The 22,606-nt window shown below is 45.8% G+C and overlaps 1 protein-coding gene across 7 annotated transcripts in view; it reads left to right on the top strand.

Moving 5' to 3' along the window:
- The window catches only part of LOC101158923 (multiple epidermal growth factor-like domains protein 11), a 227,473-nt gene that overhangs the window by 190,475 nt on the left and 14,392 nt on the right, over positions 1-22,606 (top strand). For all 7 annotated transcript variants that reach the window (XR_013654747.1, XR_013654745.1, XR_013654746.1 and 4 more), the window contains exons 10-15: positions 3,510-3,684; positions 6,631-6,751; positions 7,737-7,900; positions 7,980-8,082; positions 17,974-18,120; positions 18,613-18,747. Coding sequence is in view for 4 of the 7 variants with exons in the window: in XM_078944099.1 (XP_078800225.1) it covers positions 3,510-3,684; positions 6,631-6,751; positions 7,737-7,900; positions 7,980-8,082; positions 17,974-18,120; positions 18,613-18,747 (845 nt within the window). In the remaining 3 variants the exon portion in view is untranslated. The remainder of the gene's footprint in view (positions 1-3,509; positions 3,685-6,630; positions 6,752-7,736; positions 7,901-7,979; positions 8,083-17,973; positions 18,121-18,612; positions 18,748-22,606) is intronic.

The following is a 22,606-nucleotide window of genomic DNA, read 5'->3' as shown; positions in this document are numbered from 1 at the left end:
AGGTTTCCTGGGCTTTGTAGGGCATCATAGACAGCTTGTACCAGGAAACTAACCCGATGGAAGTCTTCCTGTAAGATGTCTGCCCAGGTAATCCTGCGCTGCAGTGTACTCTCCCACCTAGTCCATGCTCTCTGCTGCCGAAGTCCCGTTGCCCTGCTTACTCACTTTTCCTCCACACCTCTTCGGACCTCTTCCTGAAGTCGACTGTGTCTGTCCTTGCCATGGGTCTGGCTGACCAGAATCTTTGGGCAGTAGCCCAAGCCCGCTCTGCCTGTCGCCACAGTGCCCACCAGTGCCTTTTGTCTCAGGCGTGACTCTGCCTCCTCCACTGCTTTTCCAGCCTTCCATTTTCTTCATGTCCTCACTTCAATACCGGCTGCTGACACCTTGCCATCCCTGGAGTCCCTGTACTGTAGGACTTCCCTGGTGGGTACCACCATAAATTCTTCCGTGACGCTACTGAAGGGCAATCGCAGGATATTACTTGTCCCACACAACGCCGCACTTGTAAGACTCCGTGGAAGGCCCAGCCCCCTCCGAAGAAAGCCACTGATCTTCCTTTCAAGGTACTCTACTGTTGTCAGTGGGACTGCATGGACCAGCAAGAGCCACAAGACTCTGGGCAGGGTGGAATGCTGGTAGATCCAAGCTTTAAATCTACCCGGCAGACCAGACTTGTCAACCTTAGTGAGCCATACTCCAAGTTCTTTGTTGGACTTCGGCAGAGTCTTTCAGGCTGGAGTTCAAAAACTTCCCCAAACTCTTAACCGGTTGTTCTGTAATGGTTGGGATTACCGTCCCTGAGATGGAAAAATAGAACTTGTCTTCAGCATCACGGACCTTGACTGTGAAGGCTTAAATCTCTTTGCCCAGGTGATGAGTCTCTTATGTCCTTGTAAGATGCACCTGCTCCCTGGGGCCGATGACGTTGTGATGTTAAGGTCATCCATATAGGCTCTTTTAGGGGGCTGTCGTACACCTGTCTTGGTTGGGGGCCCTCTGCATTCCACCTCAGCTGCCTTAACCACCATGTTCATGGCAAGAGTGAAAAGGATAACAGAGATGGTACAGCCTGTAATTATTCCTTTCCCAATGCAATGCCAGTCTGATGTCCCTGACCCGGAGGTGACCCGCATCCTGAAATTATTGTAGTAATCCACGTTCAGGTCTTTGATCTTACTGGGAACATGATGGAGGTGTAAGGCGAACTCGACCAGCTTGTGTGGAATACACCCATAGGCGTTAGCCAGGTCCAACCACAAAACAGTCAGTTCACCTTTGTTCTCATGGGCCTCTCTGATGAGTTGTGTCACTACACCAGTGGGCTCCAAGCAGCTGGGAGCTCCAAGAATCCCCCTCTTCTGCACTGAAGGGTCAATGTAGTCATTTTTAAGAACCTCTGTCAGCCTTTGCAAGACGATGCTGAAAAACACCTTCACTTCAACCCTCAGTAACAAAATGGTTTGAAATTGGTTGATGATTTTTGAGTTCTCCTCTTTGGGGATCCACACTTCCTCAGCCCACCTCCATTGGTCAGCAACTCTCCCCCTTCGCCAAATCACCCTTAGGATCTTTCACAGGTGTTTGAGAAGTTGTGGACAACGTTTATATACCAAATAAGGTACACCACTGGGGCCTGGGGTAGATGCTGAGCGAGCTGCTTTGATGATCTCCTCAACCTCCTTCAGGCTTGGCTCCCTCAGATTGAACTCAGTTGTAGGTGAGGCGGGGTTGATGAGAGCTTTGTTGGGCTCCAGCTCTTGCTCTCTCAGGGGATCACTCACTGTGTCCTGGAGGAATTGGTTCACTTCCTTTGTTGAGGACTCAAGCTGACCACTGCGCTTGTCCCCAAGCAGTTTGCTTAAGAAGCCAAAGGGATTGGCGATGAAGGCTCCATGCTTCCTGGCTCTCTTTCTCCCCCGTCTCCGGTGCCACTCAACTCTGCGAAGGCTCGCAGCTGCTTTTGCAGGATGTTTTTCAGCTCTGCCAATGGTTGCTTCTCCTCTTCAGTAGCTTTCTTGTGCTGTTTCTTGAGGGTTAGCAGCTCCTGACGCAGGTGATGTGTCTTAGTAGCCCTGCGGTTCCTTGTGTAGGGAGTATGCTTGGTCTTTCCTTTCTCTTTCTGGCCGAATCTTTCTGAAGCATAGCTGACAATGATGGTAATCATCGTTTGGAGTCGGCTCTCAGCATCTCCTTTGGCTGCGGCTTGGATGGTGTTGGACACATCCTCATCAAGCGGCAGCCACTCACTCCGTTTACTGGCTGGGGGCCACTTAATTCGCTGCTGCAAGACTACTCTGCTGGGGTTGGGAGGCTTTGGTACGTGGAGGGACTGGGCTCTGTGGGTTGCCTCCTAGCCAGGCTCCTCCTGCATGTCACCAGGTTCAAGACCTGTGTGTTGCACCACGCTTTCCCGCTCCAAGCATTTCATTCTGGCCTGATGGATTTTTAGGCCATTATGATTCTTGCACAGCTTTCCGCAAATAATATGTATATCTGGTTTTTACACAACACAACTTCCTCTGTTTCTTCTCACACTTTAAACAGAAAACCCAGAGGTGAAAGGATCAATCGATTGATCCAACCAGATCACTCTGTCTACGGCAAATTGTTAATTGAACTGAATTGACCGTAATAACGTAGTTTCAAAATGAAGTAAATGATAACATTCAATCTTGGAAAATACCATTTAGATTGAGGCACTGTTGGTTTCATTTTCAGTAATGTATCTGTGGGTATTTGCTTGTTTTGTTGTATGTTGAGGACCCCCTTGAAAACGAAATGACACATCTCAAGGGGATTATCTTTCAAACAAATAAATTGAAATTGAAACGTAAAAATGATGCGTTTGGATTAACCAATGAACCTATGCATGATGTTTTTGAACTGTGGGAGGATTCTGAAGAGAACCCACACATGCATTAGGACAACATGCAAGGTCCACACAGAAAGGTCCCGGATGGGATTTGATTGCTGTGAGGGTAAAGTGCTCACCACTACACCACTGTGCAGTCATTCTGTACAACGTTATGGTCACAAACTGGAAGTCTGTGAATTCACACCAGAGAGTCTCCTAGAAACACCAAAACAATGACTACCGGCTGACCACAGTCCTGTTTTTCAAGCACAGCACCATCCGCTGCATCTCCTCATTTTCCCACAAACTTGGCTCTTGAAAATAAACGCAATGAGTTAACTTTTTTCTTTGATTGCTTGAAATGAACCAATTCCAATTTTTCCTGAGGATTTTGTCTTCAATCCTCCACAAATCCTAATAAATATACACATGGACTGTCTTTATACCTCTGATCTGGCTCCACAACCTCCAGAAAACCTGTTTTCTGAAGGTGGTGCTCAGTGTGTGCTGAGTAGTTCCTCATTTGTCCACCTGCGGTCTCTGCATTCTCTCTCTTTGGTTTTGGAATAAAAAATTCTCCTTTTCTGAATCCTAGAAGCACCGTGCTCTTTAAAAAGACAGACTTTTTCCTGTCTTCTCTCCTCCTTTTCAGCTGCCACCCCCTGTCAGGGGAGTGCATCTGCGCACCAGGATGGGCGGGGCTTTTTTGCAATGAGACATGTCCTGCTGGTTACTTTGGTGAGAGCTGCAGGGAGCCATGCATCTGCATGAATGGAGCTGACTGCGATGGCGTCAGCGGCACCTGTACCTGCGCTCCAGGATTCATGGTGAGTTGAAAGTAGCTCAGATAATGTTTATTGGAGCCTATCCTGGCCACCTGTGGGTGAAGGCAGGGGACACCCTGGACAGTTCACCAGTCTGTCACAGGGCCACAATCACACAGCCATGCACACTCACACACTCACACCTATGGACAATTTAGAGTAACCAATGAACCTATCAAGCAGGTTTTTGGATGGTGGGAGGAAGCCAGAGTCCCCGGAGAAAACCCCTGCATACACGGGGAGAACATGCAAACTCCACACAGAAAGGTCCCCCATTGATGTTCTGGTTCTGGTCCCCCAGCCAAGACTTGAACCAGGGGCCTTCATGCTGTGAGCCAAGAGTGCTAACCACTGCCCCACAGTGCAGCCTTGTTATTGGAACTAACTTGTGTTAATTGATATTTTCACTAATTTACATTCTTGGACCTGCTTGCACCTGCTTTCACTGGACAACAAGTGGAGGTTCTCTCCTTCATGGAAGTGGAAACCTAAAATTCAGAGAATTTTAAATGTAAAGATTGATGAATAAAAAGAAGTTCTGTTTGCTATGCATAATAATATGAGATAAGAAAGAGGGAGCTCAGGTCACGTCTGTAAATAAATGTAGTCATCCACTGACTGTGTTCTTCAAGTTATTTTAAATTGGTGTACAATTATAACATTGATTTTTAAATTTAATTTAATAATAAGCAAACAGGCAAATAACAACAGTGCAACAAAAAATCTCTGGTAAGAGCTACAGGTCCATTAGGACCAGAACCAACAGACCAGCATTCTCAGTGCACACGTGCACACACTGATCCATGCTCACTACAACACCACACATTTTCTGCTCACCCTGGCCGCCATATGTTTTTATTCTACTTTAGGAGGACTATTTACTGTCACTTCATGCTGTTTTGGAACTTGGAGCGCCAATCTGATGCTGCTATATTTCTGTGTTCTCTCTTCATCCACAATATAGGATTCTGACTCTGATTATGGGGGGGAGGGCTTTAGGTGAACTGGAGACCCAATAACTGAACTGAAGAGTGTCTCAACTTGAGACACTCAGCCCTGGCGATCAAAAGTTTAGCTCAAAAGTTTAGGGAACACAAAGGGAAATGCCCCCTTAGCTAGGTAGAGTCTGATTGGGCAAAGGTTCTTCAATCAGTTTTCTCTGATATGGTTTCTCCAAGTTGTCATCCACTTTCTCTAAGGCGGGGGTCGGCAACCGCGGCTCAGGAGCCACATGCGGCTCTTTAGCGCTGCCCTAGTGAATCCCTGGAGCATTTTCAAAATGTTTGAAAATGTAAAAAGATGGGGGAGAGAAATATATTTTTTTGTTTTAATATGGTTTCAGTAGGAGGAAAAACAAGACACAAACATTCTTGACGTTTACCAATGCTGTAAGTATGTGTAGAATAAATATTGTAACGCCCGGCAAGTACGTCACTTGCAGCGGACGATACGGGAGCCAAACTGTCAATAATATTGAACTGTCAATCAAATGGCAACGCTAGAGAACTGTCCGTGTCCCATTCAGCATACGACTCCAAACAGTCTCAGAGAAGTGGAGGCAAAAAGAGAAGCTGAGAGCGCAGCCTCTTTCCTGCCTATCAAGCCCATTTATTTTGAACACACACCACATTGAACATTGCACAGGAGTGATCAACCTCTCTCCCTCCCACAATCATGGTGCAACATAAAGAACCAACATAACAGGAAGAATAAACTAAGGTGGAACAACAAAACTGCCATACAAAAAGAAACGTGGGCAAACAGAAACGCTCACGCTGAGCCCTAATAAGATCAGGAGACCGCATCCCACAATCCCCTGCTGCTAACAGACCTAAAATGCACATGACCACCACTACAATTTCAACATTTCTCTCAACGAAAATTTGCGTCATAGCCTGCGACACACATTTCTACCAGCAGGGCTTTTTATTTTTTTTTACTTTTAGCAGACCGCGAGGCAGGTGGCTGATGTAAATGAACCACCGTCAGTTCCGTGCATTGATCTCCTGCTACACACAACAGTCTGATGGCTGTCCAGGGGGGACGCTTTGCGTCACTTTGTCGTCTGTTTCAAACATGTGAAAACATTCCTGAAAAGCAAAGACCTGAACTACCCGCAACTGGAAGATACTGAGTGGCTGGAAAAGCTGCACTTTTTGGTGGATATGACTGACAAGCCACCTAAACAGCTGAAGGAAAGTCTGCAGGCGCCGCAAATGCTTGAAGCTGTTCTGTCATTGGAGCGCAGGCTGACTGTCTTTGGGCACGTCATCACTCACGTTCCATTTTTTTTTTTTTTTTCGAATCCTCAAAATAAAAATGACATCAAAAATCGGATTTCTTTATTACATTTCTTTAATTTTATCAAAGCAATGAAGCATAATTCATTGATATTGTAATGAAGTTAAACTTGAACAACAGAGCAGTCACGTGACGCGTCGTTCTCCCAGAATGCACTGCAGGGCAAATAAACATTTAATCGTTAATAACGCTCATTATGTATTTGTAACAACTTAGTCATTTTGATAGTGGGCTAATATAGCTAATATAGATACATATTGCATGTGTTGCCTTCATTATAAGGCTTAAATAGGGCTTTTAATATTTTGCGGCTCCAGACATTTTTGATTTTTGTTTTTTTCGTCCAATTTGGCTCTTTCAACATTTTGGGTTGCCGACCCCTGCTTTAAGGGTTCAAGCACTGCGCCCTGCTACACATCTTTAACATCTTCCACAGACACATCAGCCTCCTTTTGCCCCAAGGATCATTGATGAACGTGTTCAACCGCACAAGAACCATCCGGGAAGGAGGGGCCTGTTTTCCTGTTCCGTAGCGGGAAAAAAATGTTGTCGTTGGAATTCTAACACTCAGCTTACTAAATCCATTTTCAGAGTGAGAAACATAAAAATGCAGGAAAGACCCGGCATGGTGACTTTTTTTGTTTCCAGGGAGACGACTGCTCCATCAGCTGTCCTGCAGGCCTCCACGGCGCCAACTGCTCGTCCTCCTGCTCCTGCCACAACCACATTTCCTGCTCGCACATGGACGGTGCCTGCTTCTGCAGAGAAGGTTCTGTCAGCTTTAAAGATTCTGTTCAGATGTGTGCACACTCATTCAGCTGTTTCCTTACTTTTCTTAACAGAAAGAAATGTATCTGCAGTTGAATATGATACACAAGTGGAGAAAATTCTCCCGTTGATCTTATTTTGAATCTCAAACACAAAACTAAGCAAAAGGATGGCATATGGACCATTTGGGAAGTTGAACCCCCCCAAATCCATTGAGTCCCGTTTTTAGAGTCTCTATGGACTCAAACCCCTGACCTTCCAGTCCCAGGGCAACCTCTCTAGCACTAGTCCACTGACCTGGTCACGAGACAGCGGTCAATTCCTAGCTGAAGCTGAGTTGCTGCGTGACTAGAATCATCAAGACCTCCTTTGCTGTTCAGCATTTAGGAACATTTTAATAGGAAGATTTCTGGATTCAGATTCTGCCCGTGATGTGAGCTGTAGTACGGATGTGAACGGACTCAATGACATGGAACCAAGTAGAACGTAAGAGGTGGAGGGTGAAAGCCAAAGCAGAATAGTTTTTTAAGCGTTTGGAGCTCAATGGTCAGCTTTTTCTTCAGAATAGAATAGTTTAGTGTCTGGCTTCATGGGAAGAAAGCAACATGACCCAAACTCAATGATTTTAGCGTTCACCTTCAGTCACCAAAGGGAACCAGCTTCCACTGATCCACACAGGTGGTTTGGCAGAGATTCTTACTCCGGATGCACTTCCTGACACAACCCTGTGTTTCATACTTGGCACCCATGTGGCTACATAGTTAGGTAGCAGTGGACACTCTTCACACCCCCTGGGAATTGAACCCTGCTTTCCCACATGACAGTCCTGCACCTAAACAGTTGAGCTTTATTTCCTTTTATCGGAAGTTGTCTGAAAATATTCTGTGAACAAATGTGTTTCTGGATGTGTGAGACATTGTACTGCAGAGGGCTGGCAGTTTCCTGTGGGATCATCTCTGAAGTGAATCCCCTCTATGTGTCTTCAGGCTGGCAGGGCGTGGACTGCTCCATCCCGTGCTCCAGTGGCACCTGGGGTCTGAGCTGCAATCAGACCTGCGAGTGTTTGAACGAGGCAGCCTGTGACCCGGTCAACGGTACCTGCACCTGCTCTCCAGGCTGGAGGGGGGAGAGCTGCAGCACTCCGTGTCTCGTGAGAATTCGTCTGCATACAGTTTGATCATGGTACGGAACATTCCACTGCTCACAGAGATTGTTGATTTTGCTGGAAGGAGGGATCTTACGGACTGAAATGCAGAGAGTCATGTGACTGCATCAACGCCAACGGCTGCGATCCGGTGACTGGCGCCTGCCGGTGTCTTCCAGGTTGGACTGGTGAGTGAGGTACATCACATTTACATTCTTGGACAGAGCCAGCTGGTTGTGATGAAAGTACATTCCTAACAGAGCAGTGTTTGCAGCTTGGAGTGGAACACAGAGTAGAACAGTATGGAGGGGCACAGTCCTGCAGCCTGGCAGTGCTCCTATAAGAACACAAAGTACACCTGAACACCGCAGAGTAGGCGATGGGGCAACATGTTTACCTGCTCAGCTCCCATTTATTTAAATATGGTGGAGAGTTTGGAGGCTGACTGATGCACTGATTCTGTGGACAGGTGTCTCTTCTACAGGTGATTGGTTAAAAACCAATGTCTCTTCTACAGGTGATTAGTTCAAACAGGTGTCTCTTTTACAGGTGATTGGTTCAGACAGGTGTCTCTTTTACAGGTGATTGGTTCAAACAGGTGTCTCTTCTACAGGTGATTAGTTCAGACAGATGTCTCTTCTACAGGTGATTGGTTCAGACAGGCGTCTCTTCTACAGGTGATTGGTTAAAAACCAATGTCTCTTATACAGGCGATTGGTTCAAACAGGTGTCTCTTCTACAGGTGATTAGTTCAGACAGGCGTCTCTTCTACAGGTGATTAGTTCAGACAGATGTCTCTTCTACAGGTGATTGGTTCAGACAGGCGTCTCTTCTACAGGTGATTGGTTAAAAACCAATGTCTCTTATACAGGTGATTAGTTCAGACAGATGTCTCTTCTACAGGTGATTAGTTCAGACAGGTGTCTCTTCTACAGGTGATTGGTTCAAACAGGTGTCTCTTTTACAGGTGATTAGTTCAGACAGGCGTCTCTTCTACAGGTGATTGGTTAAAAACCAATGTCTCTTATACAGGCGATTGGTTCAAACAGGTGTCTCTTCTACAGGTGATTAGTTCAGACAGGCGTCTCTTCTACAGATGATTAGTTCAGACAGATGTCTCTTCTACAGGTGATTGGTTCAGACAGGCGTCTCTTCTACAGGTGATTGGTTCAGACAGGTGTCTCTTCTACAGGTGATTGGTTCAGACAGATGTCTCTTCTACAGATGATTAGTTCAGACAGATGTCTCTTCTACAGGTGATTGGTTCAGACAGGCGTCTCTTCTACAGGTGATTGGTTAAAAACCAATGTCTCTTATACAGGTGATTAGTTCAAACAGGTGTCTCTTCTACAGGTGATTAGTTCAGACAGGCGTCTCTTCTACAGGTGATTGGTTAAAAACCAATGTCTCTTATACAGGCGATTGGTTCAAACAGGTGTCTCTTCTACAGGTGATTAGTTCAGACAGGCGTCTCTTCTACAGATGATTAGTTCAGACAGATGTCTCTTCTACAGGTGATTGGTTCAGACAGGCGTCTCTTCTACAGGTGATTGGTTCAGACAGGTGTCTCTTCTACAGGTGATTGGTTCAGACAGATGTCTCTTCTACAGGTGATTGGTTCAGACAGGCGTCTCTTCTACAGGTGATTGGTTAAAAACCAATGTCTCTTATACAGGTGATTAGTTCAGACAGATGTCTCTTCTACAGGTGATTAGTTCAGACAGGTGTCTCTTCTACAGGTGATTGGTTCAAACAGGTGTCTCTTTTACAGGTGATTAGTTCAGACAGGCGTCTCTTCTACAGATGATTAGTTCAGACAGATGTCTCTTCTACAGGTGATTGGTTCAGACAGGCGTCTCTTCTACAGGTGATTGGTTCAGACAGGTGTCTCTTCTACAGGTGATTGGTTCAGACAGATGTCTCTTCTACAGATGATTAGTTCAGACAGATGTCTCTTCTACAGGTGATTGGTTCAGACAGGCGTCTCTTCTACAGGTGATTGGTTAAAAACCAATGTCTCTTATACAGGTGATTAGTTCAAACAGGTGTCTCTTCTACAGGTGATTAGTTCAGACAGGCGTCTCTTCTACAGGTGATTAGTTCAAACAGGTGTCTCTTTTACAGGTGATTGGTTCAGACAGGTGTCTCTTTTACAGGTGATTAGTTCAGACAGGTGTCTCTTCTACAGGTGATTGGTTCAAACAGGTGTCTCTTCTACAGGTGATTGGTTCAGACAGGCGTCTCTTCTACAGGTGATTGGTTAAAAACAAATGTCTCTTATACAGGTGATTGGTTCAGACAGGTGTCTCTTTTACAGGTGATTAGTTCAGACAGGTGTCTCTTCTACAGGTGATTGGTTCAAACAGGTGTCTCTTCTACAGGTGATCAGTTCAGACAGGCGTCTCTTCTACAGGTGATTAGTTCAGACAGATGTCTCTTCTACAGGTGATTGGTTCAGACAGATGTCTCTTTTACAGGTGATTAGTTCAGACAGGTGTCTCTTCTACAGGTGATTAGTTCAGACAGGTGTCTCTTCTACAGGTGATTAGTTCAGACAGGTGTCTCTTCTACAGGTGATTAGTTCAGACAGGTGTCTCTTCTACAGGTGATTGGTTCAAACAGGTGTCTCTTCTACAGGTGATTAGTTCAGACAGGCGTCTCTTCAACAGGTGATTAGTTCAGACAGATGTCTCTTTAACAGGTGATTAGTTCAGACAGATGTCTCTTTTACAGGTGATTAGTTCAGACAGGTGTCTCTTTTACAGGTGATTAGTTCAGACAGGCGTCTCTTCTACAGGTGATTAGTTCAAACAGGTGTCTCTTCTACAGGTGATTGGTTCAAACAGGTGTCTCTTCTACAGGTGATTAGTTCAGACAGGTGTCTCTTCTACAGGTGATTAGTTCAGACAGATGTCTCTTTTACAGGTGATTAGTTCAGACAGGTGTCTCTTCTACAGGTGATTGGTTCAAACAGGTGTCTCTTTTACAGGTGATTAGTTCAGACAGGTGTCTCTTCTACAGGTGATTGGTTCAAACAGGTGTCTCTTTTACAGGTGATTAGTTCAGACAGGTGTCTCTTTTACAGGTGATTGGTTCAAACAGGTGTCTCTTCTACAGGTGATTGGTTCAGACAGGTGTCTCTTTTACAGGTGATTAGTTCAGACAGGTGTCTCTTCTACAGGTGATTGGTTCAAACAGGTGTCTCTTTTACAGGTGATTAGTTCAGACAGGTGTCTCTTCTACAGGGGATTAGTTCAGACAGGTGTCTCTTCTACAGGTGATTAGTTCAGACAGGTGTCTCTTCTACAGGTGATTAGTTCAGACAGGTGTCTCTTTTACAGGTGATTAGTTCAGACAGGTGTCTCTTCTACAGGTGATTGGTTCAAACAGGTGGAATCCGTGTGAATGTTAGCATCGTCTCCGTCATGTCTGCGTCTGACATCCGTCCCTCTGCACCGCTATGCTAGCTACTTCCAGTCCATTGATGGGTCAGTGTCGTGGCAAAAGGCTGGGGAAATGGGAAACAGATCTGAGTTTCAAAATAAAAACGTCCAGTGTACTTCCAAATTAAAATTTTTCAAAAATGTATTTTATATCTAAGGTGACATGTCCGTGTGATAACACATTTTAATGCAGCAGAAACACTATTGAAAGGACAAAACCACAACATTATTTATGACACAAAATGTCCTCACTGACTCATACGTTTTAGAAGTACTGGGGTGGGGGGGGGGGGCTGATTGCTTGAGTTTGGGATGAACTGATCGACACAGGGGTGGCAGGACAAGCCACTTGTTACGGGGGGAATGGGAGGTACCCAGGCGCAGAGAGGAGAGGAGGCAGGAGGATGCAGGGAATGGAGGTTTAATAACAAAACTGGAAACTACAAAACAAAACCACTGCAACAGGCAGGCAAAACTCGAGACTCGAAAAACTCTGAAAACGGGGGAGCGAGACAATTACAAACTATGGACCAGCACAGGAGGAAGGGAAAGACAGGACTTAAATACATACAAGGCAACAAGACACAGGTGGAAACACTCAGGACTGAATGGGTCAAGGTAAAACTCAAAACAACAATGAAACAGGAAATACTACAAAATAAAACAGGAAGTCCAGCAACAAAACACAAATGAACTGAAACCGTTACACCACTGCCCCATAAGGGGGGCACATCATGAAACAGAATCTCCCGCAACGCAACAGGCAGGCATCGCAGACGAACCCGAGTACTTTAGAGGTAACTGGTCTGTGTGAACCACAACCCTTAATGGTTATTAGGGCATCAAATACTGTTTCCTTCCTTCCACTGTAAATGATAAACTACATAAAAAAGACCTGACATTTACTACAAGACCAAGGAACTGAACCTCATTGACATGAACAGAACCACGAGAAACAACAACATTGACACGGACTGAGCGGGTTAACATGTTTACATTTGCATGTCAGGTTCCTCGGAGGAAAAAAGAAGAACTGAACCCAAAATACATCAATCCTGACATGCCTTCATGGTGGAACAGACTATTTCCACAAAGGCTTGAAGCACAAACATCCGTCTTTGTTTCCTTTTATTTGTTTGAGGATTTTTCTGGAGTGAACATGGAAAACCAGTTTGTCTGTTTGCTGTTGTTAAAAACTGAACTATGAGGGAAAAAGAACCCCACCTTTGTGTTTGGCGTTAGTTCTGCTGCCACTGCAGGAACTTTTTAGCCTTAATGATCACATGATGATTACAATGGCGATGGCGCCGACGCAGGAGCGTGGCAGCCGGTCAGCTGCTGAATGGAATGTATGGAATGAATGCAACGGGCGCAAGAAGTACGTAAATAATGACATTAACCTCCAGAGACTGGTCTATTCACGAACTGAACTTCTGGCTCTAAAGAAGAACGGTGCTGGATTGAAACGTAACATTCCTCCTGAAGTAAAAAAAGCGGTACAGGGGCACCTGTGCCGGAACAAAACTAAAAGCGAGAGCTAAAGCCAAATGGGAACGTCAGCGGAAATACAAGCCTCCGATTCCATCAGTGATCATGGGGAACGTAAATTCACTGTCCAACAAGTCTGATGAACTCTTTGCACTGGTGAGGAGCCAACAAACCTACCGGGAGAGCTGCTTAATCATGCTAACGGAGACTTGGCTAACAGCAAACATACCAGACTACACTGTGGATTTACCCGGCTTCTCCACGGTGCGTGCGGACAGAAACACTGCAGCGTGTGGCAAGAGCAAAGGTGGTGGCCTCATATTGTACATAAACAATAGGTGGTGCAACCACAGACACTTCACAGTAAGGACAACAATCTGCTCCAAAGATTGTGAGCTGCTAGCTGTTAGCATCCGGCCTTATTACCTACCCCGGGAGTTTACGCATGTCCTGGCCCTCTGTGTTTACATCCCACCAGGAGCGCACGTGGAGACGGCGCTGGAGACTGTGGTCACGGCAGTAACGGACCTCCAATCCTGACATCCCCAGGCAGTCGTGGTGATTTCAAGGGACTTTAATCACATCACTCTGGACTCATCAGTGCCATCCATGTGTCAATACGTGGATTGTGCTACACGCGGAAACAACACAATCGACCTACTCTATGCCAACATCGAGGAGGCATACAAAGCCACGCCCCTTCCCCCTCTCGGCAAATCAGATCACATACTGATCGCTCTACAACCCAGGTACACACCCCTGGTGAAGAGAGAGCCTCCATCAACCAGAATAGTAAGGAGGTGGACACCAGAGGCGGAGGAGGAGCTTAGAGACTGTGAGACTGGAGCGTGCTACTGGACCACCACGGTGAGGACATCCAGCAGGCGTCACAGTGTCTGACAGACTATATCCATTTGTGTTTGGATATTGTGATGCCCACAAAGGCAGTGCGCTGTTATGCTAACAACAAGCCTTGGATCACCAGAGTGACGAAGGAGGTCCTCAACAGGACAAAGAGAGCCTACAAAGAAAATAATCTGGAAAAGACAAAAGCTGTGCAATCTGAGTTGAGGTGCTGTCTGAGAAGCTCTACAGAAAACTACAAAGCTAAGATAGAGGGGAAACTGAGAGCAAACAACATAAAAGAAGTGTGGGATGGAATGAAAACAATCACAGGGTGTAAAAAAGGGGCTGCATCTGGAGGAGACAGTGTGGAGCGAACCAATGATCTAAATGATCATTTTAACAGGTTTAATTCATCCGCACAACCCACACCTACCTCATCCTGTGCCCCACTATTCCCTCCTCATCCTACAAATGAACCTGCACTGGTGGAATCAGCTCTCCCTCATTACACCTCACTTACTGAACATCAGGTAAGAAGAGAGCTGAAGAAACTGAAGACCAGGAAAGCAGCAGGCCCAGATGGGTTGTCCCCCAGGCTCCTGAAGACATGCGCAGATGAGCTGGGAGGTCCTCTCCAGCATCTCTTTAACCTGAGCCTGCGCCTAGGTAAAATACCGACACTCTGGAAGACCTCATGCATCGTTCCTCTGCCCAAGGTCAAGCAGCCGAGGGACAATAAAGACTACAGACCAATTGCACTGACCTCTCACATAATGAAAACCATGGAGAGGTTAGTGCTGCAGATGCTGAAGCCCCAGGTGCAACATGCCCAGGATCCATTGCAGTTTGCGTATCGGGAGAAGGTGGGAGTGGAGGATGCCGTTCTGTGTCTCCTCCACCGCACGTTGTCTTACCTTGATGAAGGGGGGTGTGCAGTGAGAATGTTGTTTTTTGATTTCTCCAGTGCATTTGACACAATCCAACCCCCAATCCTGCAGGAAAAACTTAGGAGTATGTCAGTGGAGCCATACTTAATATCCTGGATCATGGACTACCTCATGAACAGACCCCAGTTTGTCAGGATGGGGGCCAGCCGTTCAAGAACACTCTGCAGCAGTGTGGGAGTACCTCAAGGCACAGTTCTTTCCCGGATGTTGTTCGCTCTGTACACGAGACGACATAATCATGCTGAGGCATGCTGAGGCTGATGACATAATCGCTCTGTACATGAGACGCATAATCATCATGAGGTCATCACCGCGGTGATGACCGCATCACCGCGGTGATGACCGCATCACCGCGGTGATGACCGCATCACCGCGGTGATGACCGCATCACCGCGGTGATGACCGCATCACCGCACTTTTTTTACGCACTATTTTTTTTTTTTTCTTTACGTTTTGCATATGGTGCGTGTTTGGAACTATAATAAACACGTTCATCTTTGGTGATAATTTCCTTTTTCTGCTAGTGTTCAGACTTTCTTTCTTTCAGACTGTTGTCTCCTTTTCTCCCACCGCTCGTGCTCTCAGTGTCTGCCTTCGCGCTGCACGTGGCACGCGGCTCCGTTTACACAAACAGGCGCGCGCTTTCAGAAGCACACATCCTTATTCTACAACAGAAGTTTCCGTCTCGTGAGGAAATACGACAAATTTACTGCTTTCTAATTATAAATTTCCATTGTATTCATTTCCATTACAAGCTGCGTGCGTTCCTAAGTGCGCGACACGGCCGCCCAACGGAGGATTTTGTGTTGGGGGGGGGGGGTAACTGTCCTCCTTCAATCCGTAACACCAAACATGAACGCGCACTGTTAGATTTCCATGAAAATCACTACATGTTTTGTTTGGGAACTATTTTTTGCAGCGTAACGTTACGATACGTGTCTGTATAAACAAAGGCGGAGCCTCCTGCCCCGCCTTCTCCATGGGTGTCAGGCTTCACGGCTACCGGAAAGGTGACAAAGTGTCTGCAGTCTGTTTATTACTGGGCAATAAATAATATTCTGAGAAGATGTCTGTACCAGAGAGCACTGGTGAAACTTGCGTGCAGCTCCAGAGCGGTCCGCTGCAAAAGAATCAACACGCACCCCCAACACACGTGTGCGCACCTTCCTACTATAACTACACAAGACGCTCCGCGCTCACACACAGTCAATCTACAACACCTATAGTTAGTTCACAAGTTAGATATGTAGTTGTTGGTTGTTGTCATTTGTTGTCATTGTTAACAAAGAATAGTACGTTTTAACTGTATTTATTTCCGATGCGGCCGCCGGGGGATTTTGTGTTTTTTTTTTTTTTTTTGGGGGGGGGGGGGGGGGGGGGGCTGCGGTTAACCGCGACACCGCGCCCCCTGGTGGTTCATCACCGCGAAAAATTCGACACTGTCACAGCTCTATGTGCTGGTGTGGCACAAGCAAGAGAAACCTGACCAGACTTAACAAGATCATCAGGAGGGCTAGCTCTGTTGTGGGACTGAAGCTGGCCACAGTGGAGGAGGTGGCAGAACAACGGACACTGTCCAGACTTCAGGCAATTATGGATAATGTGACACACCCTCTGCATGAGGCCTTCAGTGAGAGGAAGAGCAGCTTCAGCAGCAGACTTTTATCACAACGCTGCACCACCGTCAGACTTAGAAAGTCCTTTGTCCCTCGAGCCATCAGACTGCACAACACTCTGTGTTGAGAGCTTTTATTCTTGCTTCTGATTTTGATTAAGCTGAATTTCTGGGAAACTTGACATTTTTTTAGGAATTGTTCATACTTGCTTTTATTCTTTTTATCCTTTTATATTTTTATCTATTTATTGTGTTTTTATCTGTTTTAGGAATGATTGTGCTTTTAAGAATGGGCAGCTGGCCACTTAAAATTTCCTTCGGGATTATTAAAGTCTATCTATCAAACGATGCTTGATAGTGCTTCATGTTTTCCTCCTTGGCTTCACATCCTCACCCTCCTCATCCTCCACCTCTGTCTGCTCATTATTTGAACTTCAGATCTTAATGACCAGAGCTCCTGATTTTCACCCACTTTGTGGCTTCCATGGAGTTATTAATGGAGTTCTAATAGCCGCCGTCATCCCACTCTAATATTCTTTCATATTTTAAGTCAAAGAAGGTTTCTAATGAGCGGCACAAAGCCAGGCCGCTGCTCTGAGGGGGAGGCAGAGCCCTTCCTACTGTGTGTCTGTGTCTGTGCACTCATATCAGATTAGGAATGTGTGTGTTTGTGTTGCTTTGTGTTACTTAATGTAACGTGAATCTCCTGGGCGCCGGCGTCTCCAGACTGTCCCCTGTGAGCAGCAGAGCTCTGATCTATTCTTTAAGCCAGCTTCTGTGTGGACCAGGACAAAAACACACAGACACACACACACACAGACAAACACACACAGACAAACACGTATCTGCATGCAAGACTGATGAAAGAACCAGACACTTTGAGAAAGGATGAAAGACCCAAAAGTCATGAAGATCTGCATCTTTGCCTTTAAACACCATTTCATCCACAAAATGCAGAAGGCTTATTCTAACTTCAATCAGGCAGCGTTACTGTCAGTGGTGGTGGACATGAATGTCAAACTGGATGGACTTGGGGGACAGGAAATGTCTCAGACCCTTTGGACCCCTCTGTTGAGAGACGGTGCAGGGGGCCGGCCTGCAGACCATGTAGAGGACAGAGTTTTTCTCCTCTCCTCTGTGGTCAGAAAGGGACTTTGTCTCCAACGGCGTCCTTCAGATGAGCTGCTGATTCCTGCTGCGATGTTGTGCTTCTTCTGTGCTGTCCTTTTGTGTGTGCGTGTGTGAGTGTGTGTGTGTGGTGGGGGGGCATCCTGCGTAGCATACAGCAGAACACTCTGCCTCACCATGATAGACATCAGTCAACCATCAGCCGTCTGTTCTAATGAGCTCTGGATGCTGTGAAGAACCGGCACAGAAACTGAAGAAGATGATTGAGAAAGGTCTTCTAGACTGAGCTTCAGGCTGCCGCTGCTCTGAACACCAGACCCCTGTGACGAGGTCATGAGGTCATGAGGTCATGAGTCTCAGAGGTGAAGATGAACAGAAACGGTTCAGTCTGTGAGAGACTGATCAGGATCCATGATGATGAAGGAGTTCACCTGCACAGCTGCTGAGGAAGCAGACTGGCATTGACACGCAAAGCTCAGAATCTGGACCTTCTACATCTGTGCACAGATTAGAGCTGAGCCGGATCAAAAACCAAATCAAAGCTTCTTCAAATCTTCCTCCTCCTCAGTGTGAGCTCCTCTCTAACTCTGGGATGTCTCTGTGTTTGTGGAGGTGTGCACTGTGACAGTGTGTGTGAGGAGGGACGGTGGGGGCCTGACTGCTCATACAGCTGCTCCTGCCAGAACGGAGGCACCTGCTCGCCAGAAGACGGCGCCTGTGTGTGCGCACCAGGATACCGCGGCGCCACCTGCAGGCGAGGTAAATAAACACTTCAAGCATGCACGCACACTCACATACTGAAGAAATGTCCAGTAGAATTCTGTCAGAGCTTTGTGGAAGGGCTGCTGGGAGAAAACACGTCCTAGAAAAACGATCATGGCAGAAAAGCAGCCGCAGACTGTTGGGTTCTAATATGAACCCACCTGATCCTGGTGGAAGGCCTCATGCTGGCGACTGAGCATGGCGGTCACACCGCCGCTCAGGCAGATGGATTCAGAGCCCCTCCGCTCACAAATCAAGCGATTATCTTAATGAGGGAAGTGCTGTGCAGCAAAGGAGGCACAGGTCTCCTCACCACTTTCTGTTCCATCAATTAAAGCTAATTAAACGCTGTGGGAAGATGCTTTACCCCTGCTGGGGGGCGAACAAAGCTCATTCAGCCAACTTCCTGTTTCTGCATTAACACAAGCCTTTCAGTGTGTGGAGGACCAGTGAGCCTTTTTCACTCCTGCATGTGTGTCCACTCCACAGTCTGCTCTCCCGGCTTTTTTGGCCCCGCCTGCAGCCAGTCCTGCCCTCCGTGTGTCCACGGCGAAGGCGTGTGCCACCACGTCAGCGGACGCTGCCAATGCCTGTCCGGATACTTCGGCTCCCTCTGCAACCAAGGTCAGCGCCGCCCGCTCCAAAAGTCATAAACTCTCTGGTTAGCAGTTTCTTTGTTCAGGTCAGACGACAAAAGTTTGATCTGATGAGTGAAAACAGCCAAACAGGAGAGTCTGCATGAACTCAGTCTGTGGCCGTTGCTGTAGGAGGACTGGTCAAGACCGTGTCTGTGCAAAAAAGGAATTGTTTGGTTTTTATTTGTATTATATGTACATTACACGCTGTTGCAGTTAGTAAAACAGCCATTGTTAAAAAGAATGACCATTTTTAACACAGCTGTGGTGCAGGGGGGGAGCGGTCGACATCTTATCGGTGGTTCAGTAGCTCGTCCATGTGTCAGTGTCCTTAGACAAAACCCTCCTGGTGGTCATGGATTGGCGCCAGTGTCTGGCCGTCATGGTGCATGTGTGTGTGCATGGCTGAATGGGATCGTGGCTGTGAAGAGTCTGAGCCTTCTGTAGTCCAAACTCCATTTTCTGGATCTTCCCCTGCATTTAAAAAACAGACGTATTTTCACCTCTTGATTTTTTTTCTTGGTGCAGAAACATTTTATCATTCCTCTTAACCCATTAGAGCCCAGAGCCATTTTTCCTTCAAAATAGAATGATGTGGGATATCGATAGTGGAATATATGTGGAGCATTTCTGATGTTTTTCTGGCTTCTTATGGGATTCATACAAAACGTGTGACTGAAACAGGCCAACAATTGGGAATTAGCCTTTAAATGGAGACGTTTCTCCGTGACATCTTTTCCACGTCACTTTTTTCTACGTCATGATTTAAGAGAGCTTTCCTGACTGAGTTACAAAACCCAACTGAAATGAAATGAAATATCATAACATCAACAGAAAAAAGGTCAGTCATCAAAAAATGAAACACTTTTACGGAGACAAAAGCCAGAGGGAACTTTTTATAAATGGAAAGAGAGGAGCTTGTCAGTTTTTTTCTATATACACTAAATTCCTTTACATTTCACAGTCAGGTTATAATATTTGTCTCCAAATCGACAGGAGATTGCAGATTTAACCCCTGTGCTATCTTAGATGACCCCCCCCCCCTTCCATTGAGGTGTTCTCCCCACCATGACAAAGGTGGATAAAGGTGGAAAGATTTCATGTAATCCATGGACACCAGTGAAGATCACAAATCATTGAAGAAAAAAGGTTCAGAGCACTGTCTAGTGGGTCTAGATGACCCAACTGTCTAGTGGGTCTAGATGACCCTACTCCCAATGGTAAAGTACCTAGGATAGCACAAGGGTTACACACAATTGTACTATTTAAACAAATCTATAATCATGGAGAATAATGTAATTTTAGAGGCAAATAAAGTTGACTGTCATCAGCATAAAAGAGGAAATAAATTCATGACAGACGTGTTACTCAGTTCTTCTGATCTGTCTTTTCTGCCGGTGTCAGTAAACCCTTCCAACAGAAGTGTTTGTTGTCGTGATTGTGTCAGAGTGGATGTTGGTGTCCATAAATATGGAGCAGAGTCCTTTCTACAAGAACCAATACATTTGTAAACCTTCAGTTTCCTGTCAGACATTGTTCTCCCCAAATCAACATCCTAACAAATGGGTTGAAATTGGACGATGAAGTGACCTTTCTTTGAAACAAAAGCTCGCAAAAGACACGCAGAAAACGCCTCATGACAATTAGCATCCTTATAATGTTTCAGATGTTGTGAAAAATGACAGAAAACAAAAACCTGGAGCTGGATTTTTGTTGCTTTTTTGAAAGCACAATGTGACTGAATGCTGCAAACGATATATATATATATATATATATATATATATATATATATATATATATATATATATATATATATATATATATATATATATATATATATATATATATATATATATATATATACTCAGAAATGGGGCCAACATCAGTCACCTCCTCTACATGGATGACATCAAGCTATATGCTAAGAGCGAGCGTGACATTGACTCCCTGATCCACACCACCAGGATCTACAGTACTGACATTGGGATGTCATTCGGGCTCGAGAAATGCAGCCGGATGGTGACAAAGAGAGGCAAGGTAGTCCACACAGGAGGGGTCTCACTCCCAGAAGGAACAATAGCAGACATCGAGGACAGTTACAAGTACCTTGGAATTCCACAGGCAAATGGCAACCTGGAGCAGGCAACAAGGAAAGCTGCAACAGCTAAATACCTCCAACGAGTAAGGCAAGTCCTAAGAAGCCAGCTCAATGGCAAAAATAAGACCCGGGCAATAAACAGCTACGCACTGCCAGTTATCAGATACCCTGCAGGAATAATAAGATGGCCAAAGGAAGAGATACACACCATGGATGTTAAAACACGAAAGATTCTCACCATGCATGGAGGGTTCCATCCCAAATCCAGCACCCTGAGACTGTATGCTAGCCGCAAGGAAGGAGGCAGAGGACTAGTGAGCGTAGAAGCCACTGTCCAGGATGAAACATCCAAGATCCATGAGTACATCAAGCTCAAGGCCCCAACTGACAGTGTGCTCAGTGAATGTCTCAGGCAATGGAGAGCAGAGGATACAGTGCTGGAGGACGGATCCTCATGGGAGGACAAACCCCTGCATGGGATGTACCACCGGACCATAACTGAAGTGGCTGATATCAAGAAGTCCTACCAATGGCTAGAAAGGGCTGGCCTACAGGACAGCACCGAAGCGCTCATCCTGGCAGCCCAGGAACAGGCCCTGAGCACCAGAGCGATAGAAGCTCAGATCTACCACACCAGACAAGACCCAAGGTGTAGGCTGTGCAAAGAAGCGCCTGAAACAATCCAGCACATAACTGCAGGGTGTAAGATGCTGGCAGGTAAAGCATACATGGAGCGCCACAATCAAGTGGCTGGAATAATATACAGGAACATGTGTGCAGAATATGAACTGGAAACCCCAAGGTCAAAATGGGAAACACCCCTGAAGGTGGTAGAGAATGAGAGGGCAAAGATCCTGTGGGACTTCCAGATCCAGACTGATAGGATGGTAATGGGGAACCAACCAGTCATTGTAGTGGTGGATAAAGAACAGACGAAAGCCGTTGTGGTGGATGTGGCACAAGCGATGGGAACATCAGGAAGAAGGAACTTGAGAAACTGGAGAAATACCAGGGACTCAGAGAAGAACTGGAAAAAGCCTGGAAAGTGAAGGTGACAGTGGTGCCTGTGGTAATTGGAGCACTGGGGGCAGTAACCCCCAAGCTGGAGGAGTGGCTACAACAGATACCTGGAAAGACCTCAGACCTCTCAGTCCAGAAAAGAACAGGAACAGCTAAGATACTGCAGGACCCTCAAGCTCCCAGGCCTCTGGTAGAGGACCCCAGCTTGGAGGAGAAACCACCCGCGGAGGGTGAGAGGGGCGTTTTATATATATATATATATATATATATATATATATATATATATATATATATATATATATATATATATATATATATATATATATATATATATATATATATGCAGACGACCTGGACACAGCTCGCAGTGAGAAAATGCAAAATGACATCCAGATAAACACAAAAATAAAACCACAGGGACATCTGAAAATATCACAGAACATTAGGCCGTTTCATGCTTTTGTCTGTTTTTTGTCTTATTATAAAAAGAATCATTACACATTTATTGAACAGTATTTTAAGCCTTATCTTTTTGTAATTTTGGTTATTATGACTTATGGTTGAAATGAAAACCTAACACTTTCAGAGAATTACAATATTATATCACACCAGACTCTAGGAATTTCCTGCTGGAGGACTTCATTCAACAAACACAGAACATCAGAATAACAAACACTCCAAACCACAGATGAGGGAACACTTCACACACAGTCAGAGAAATGGGAATTTG

This window comes from Oryzias latipes, chromosome 3 (assembly GCF_053564925.1).
Source record: "Oryzias latipes strain Hd-rR chromosome 3, Olatipes_Hd-rR_3.1".
Classification (NCBI taxonomy): Eukaryota; Metazoa; Chordata; class Actinopteri; order Beloniformes; family Adrianichthyidae; genus Oryzias; species Oryzias latipes.
The sequence above is the reverse complement of the archived record's forward strand: the minus strand, read 5'-3'. Positions and strand labels throughout refer to the sequence as shown.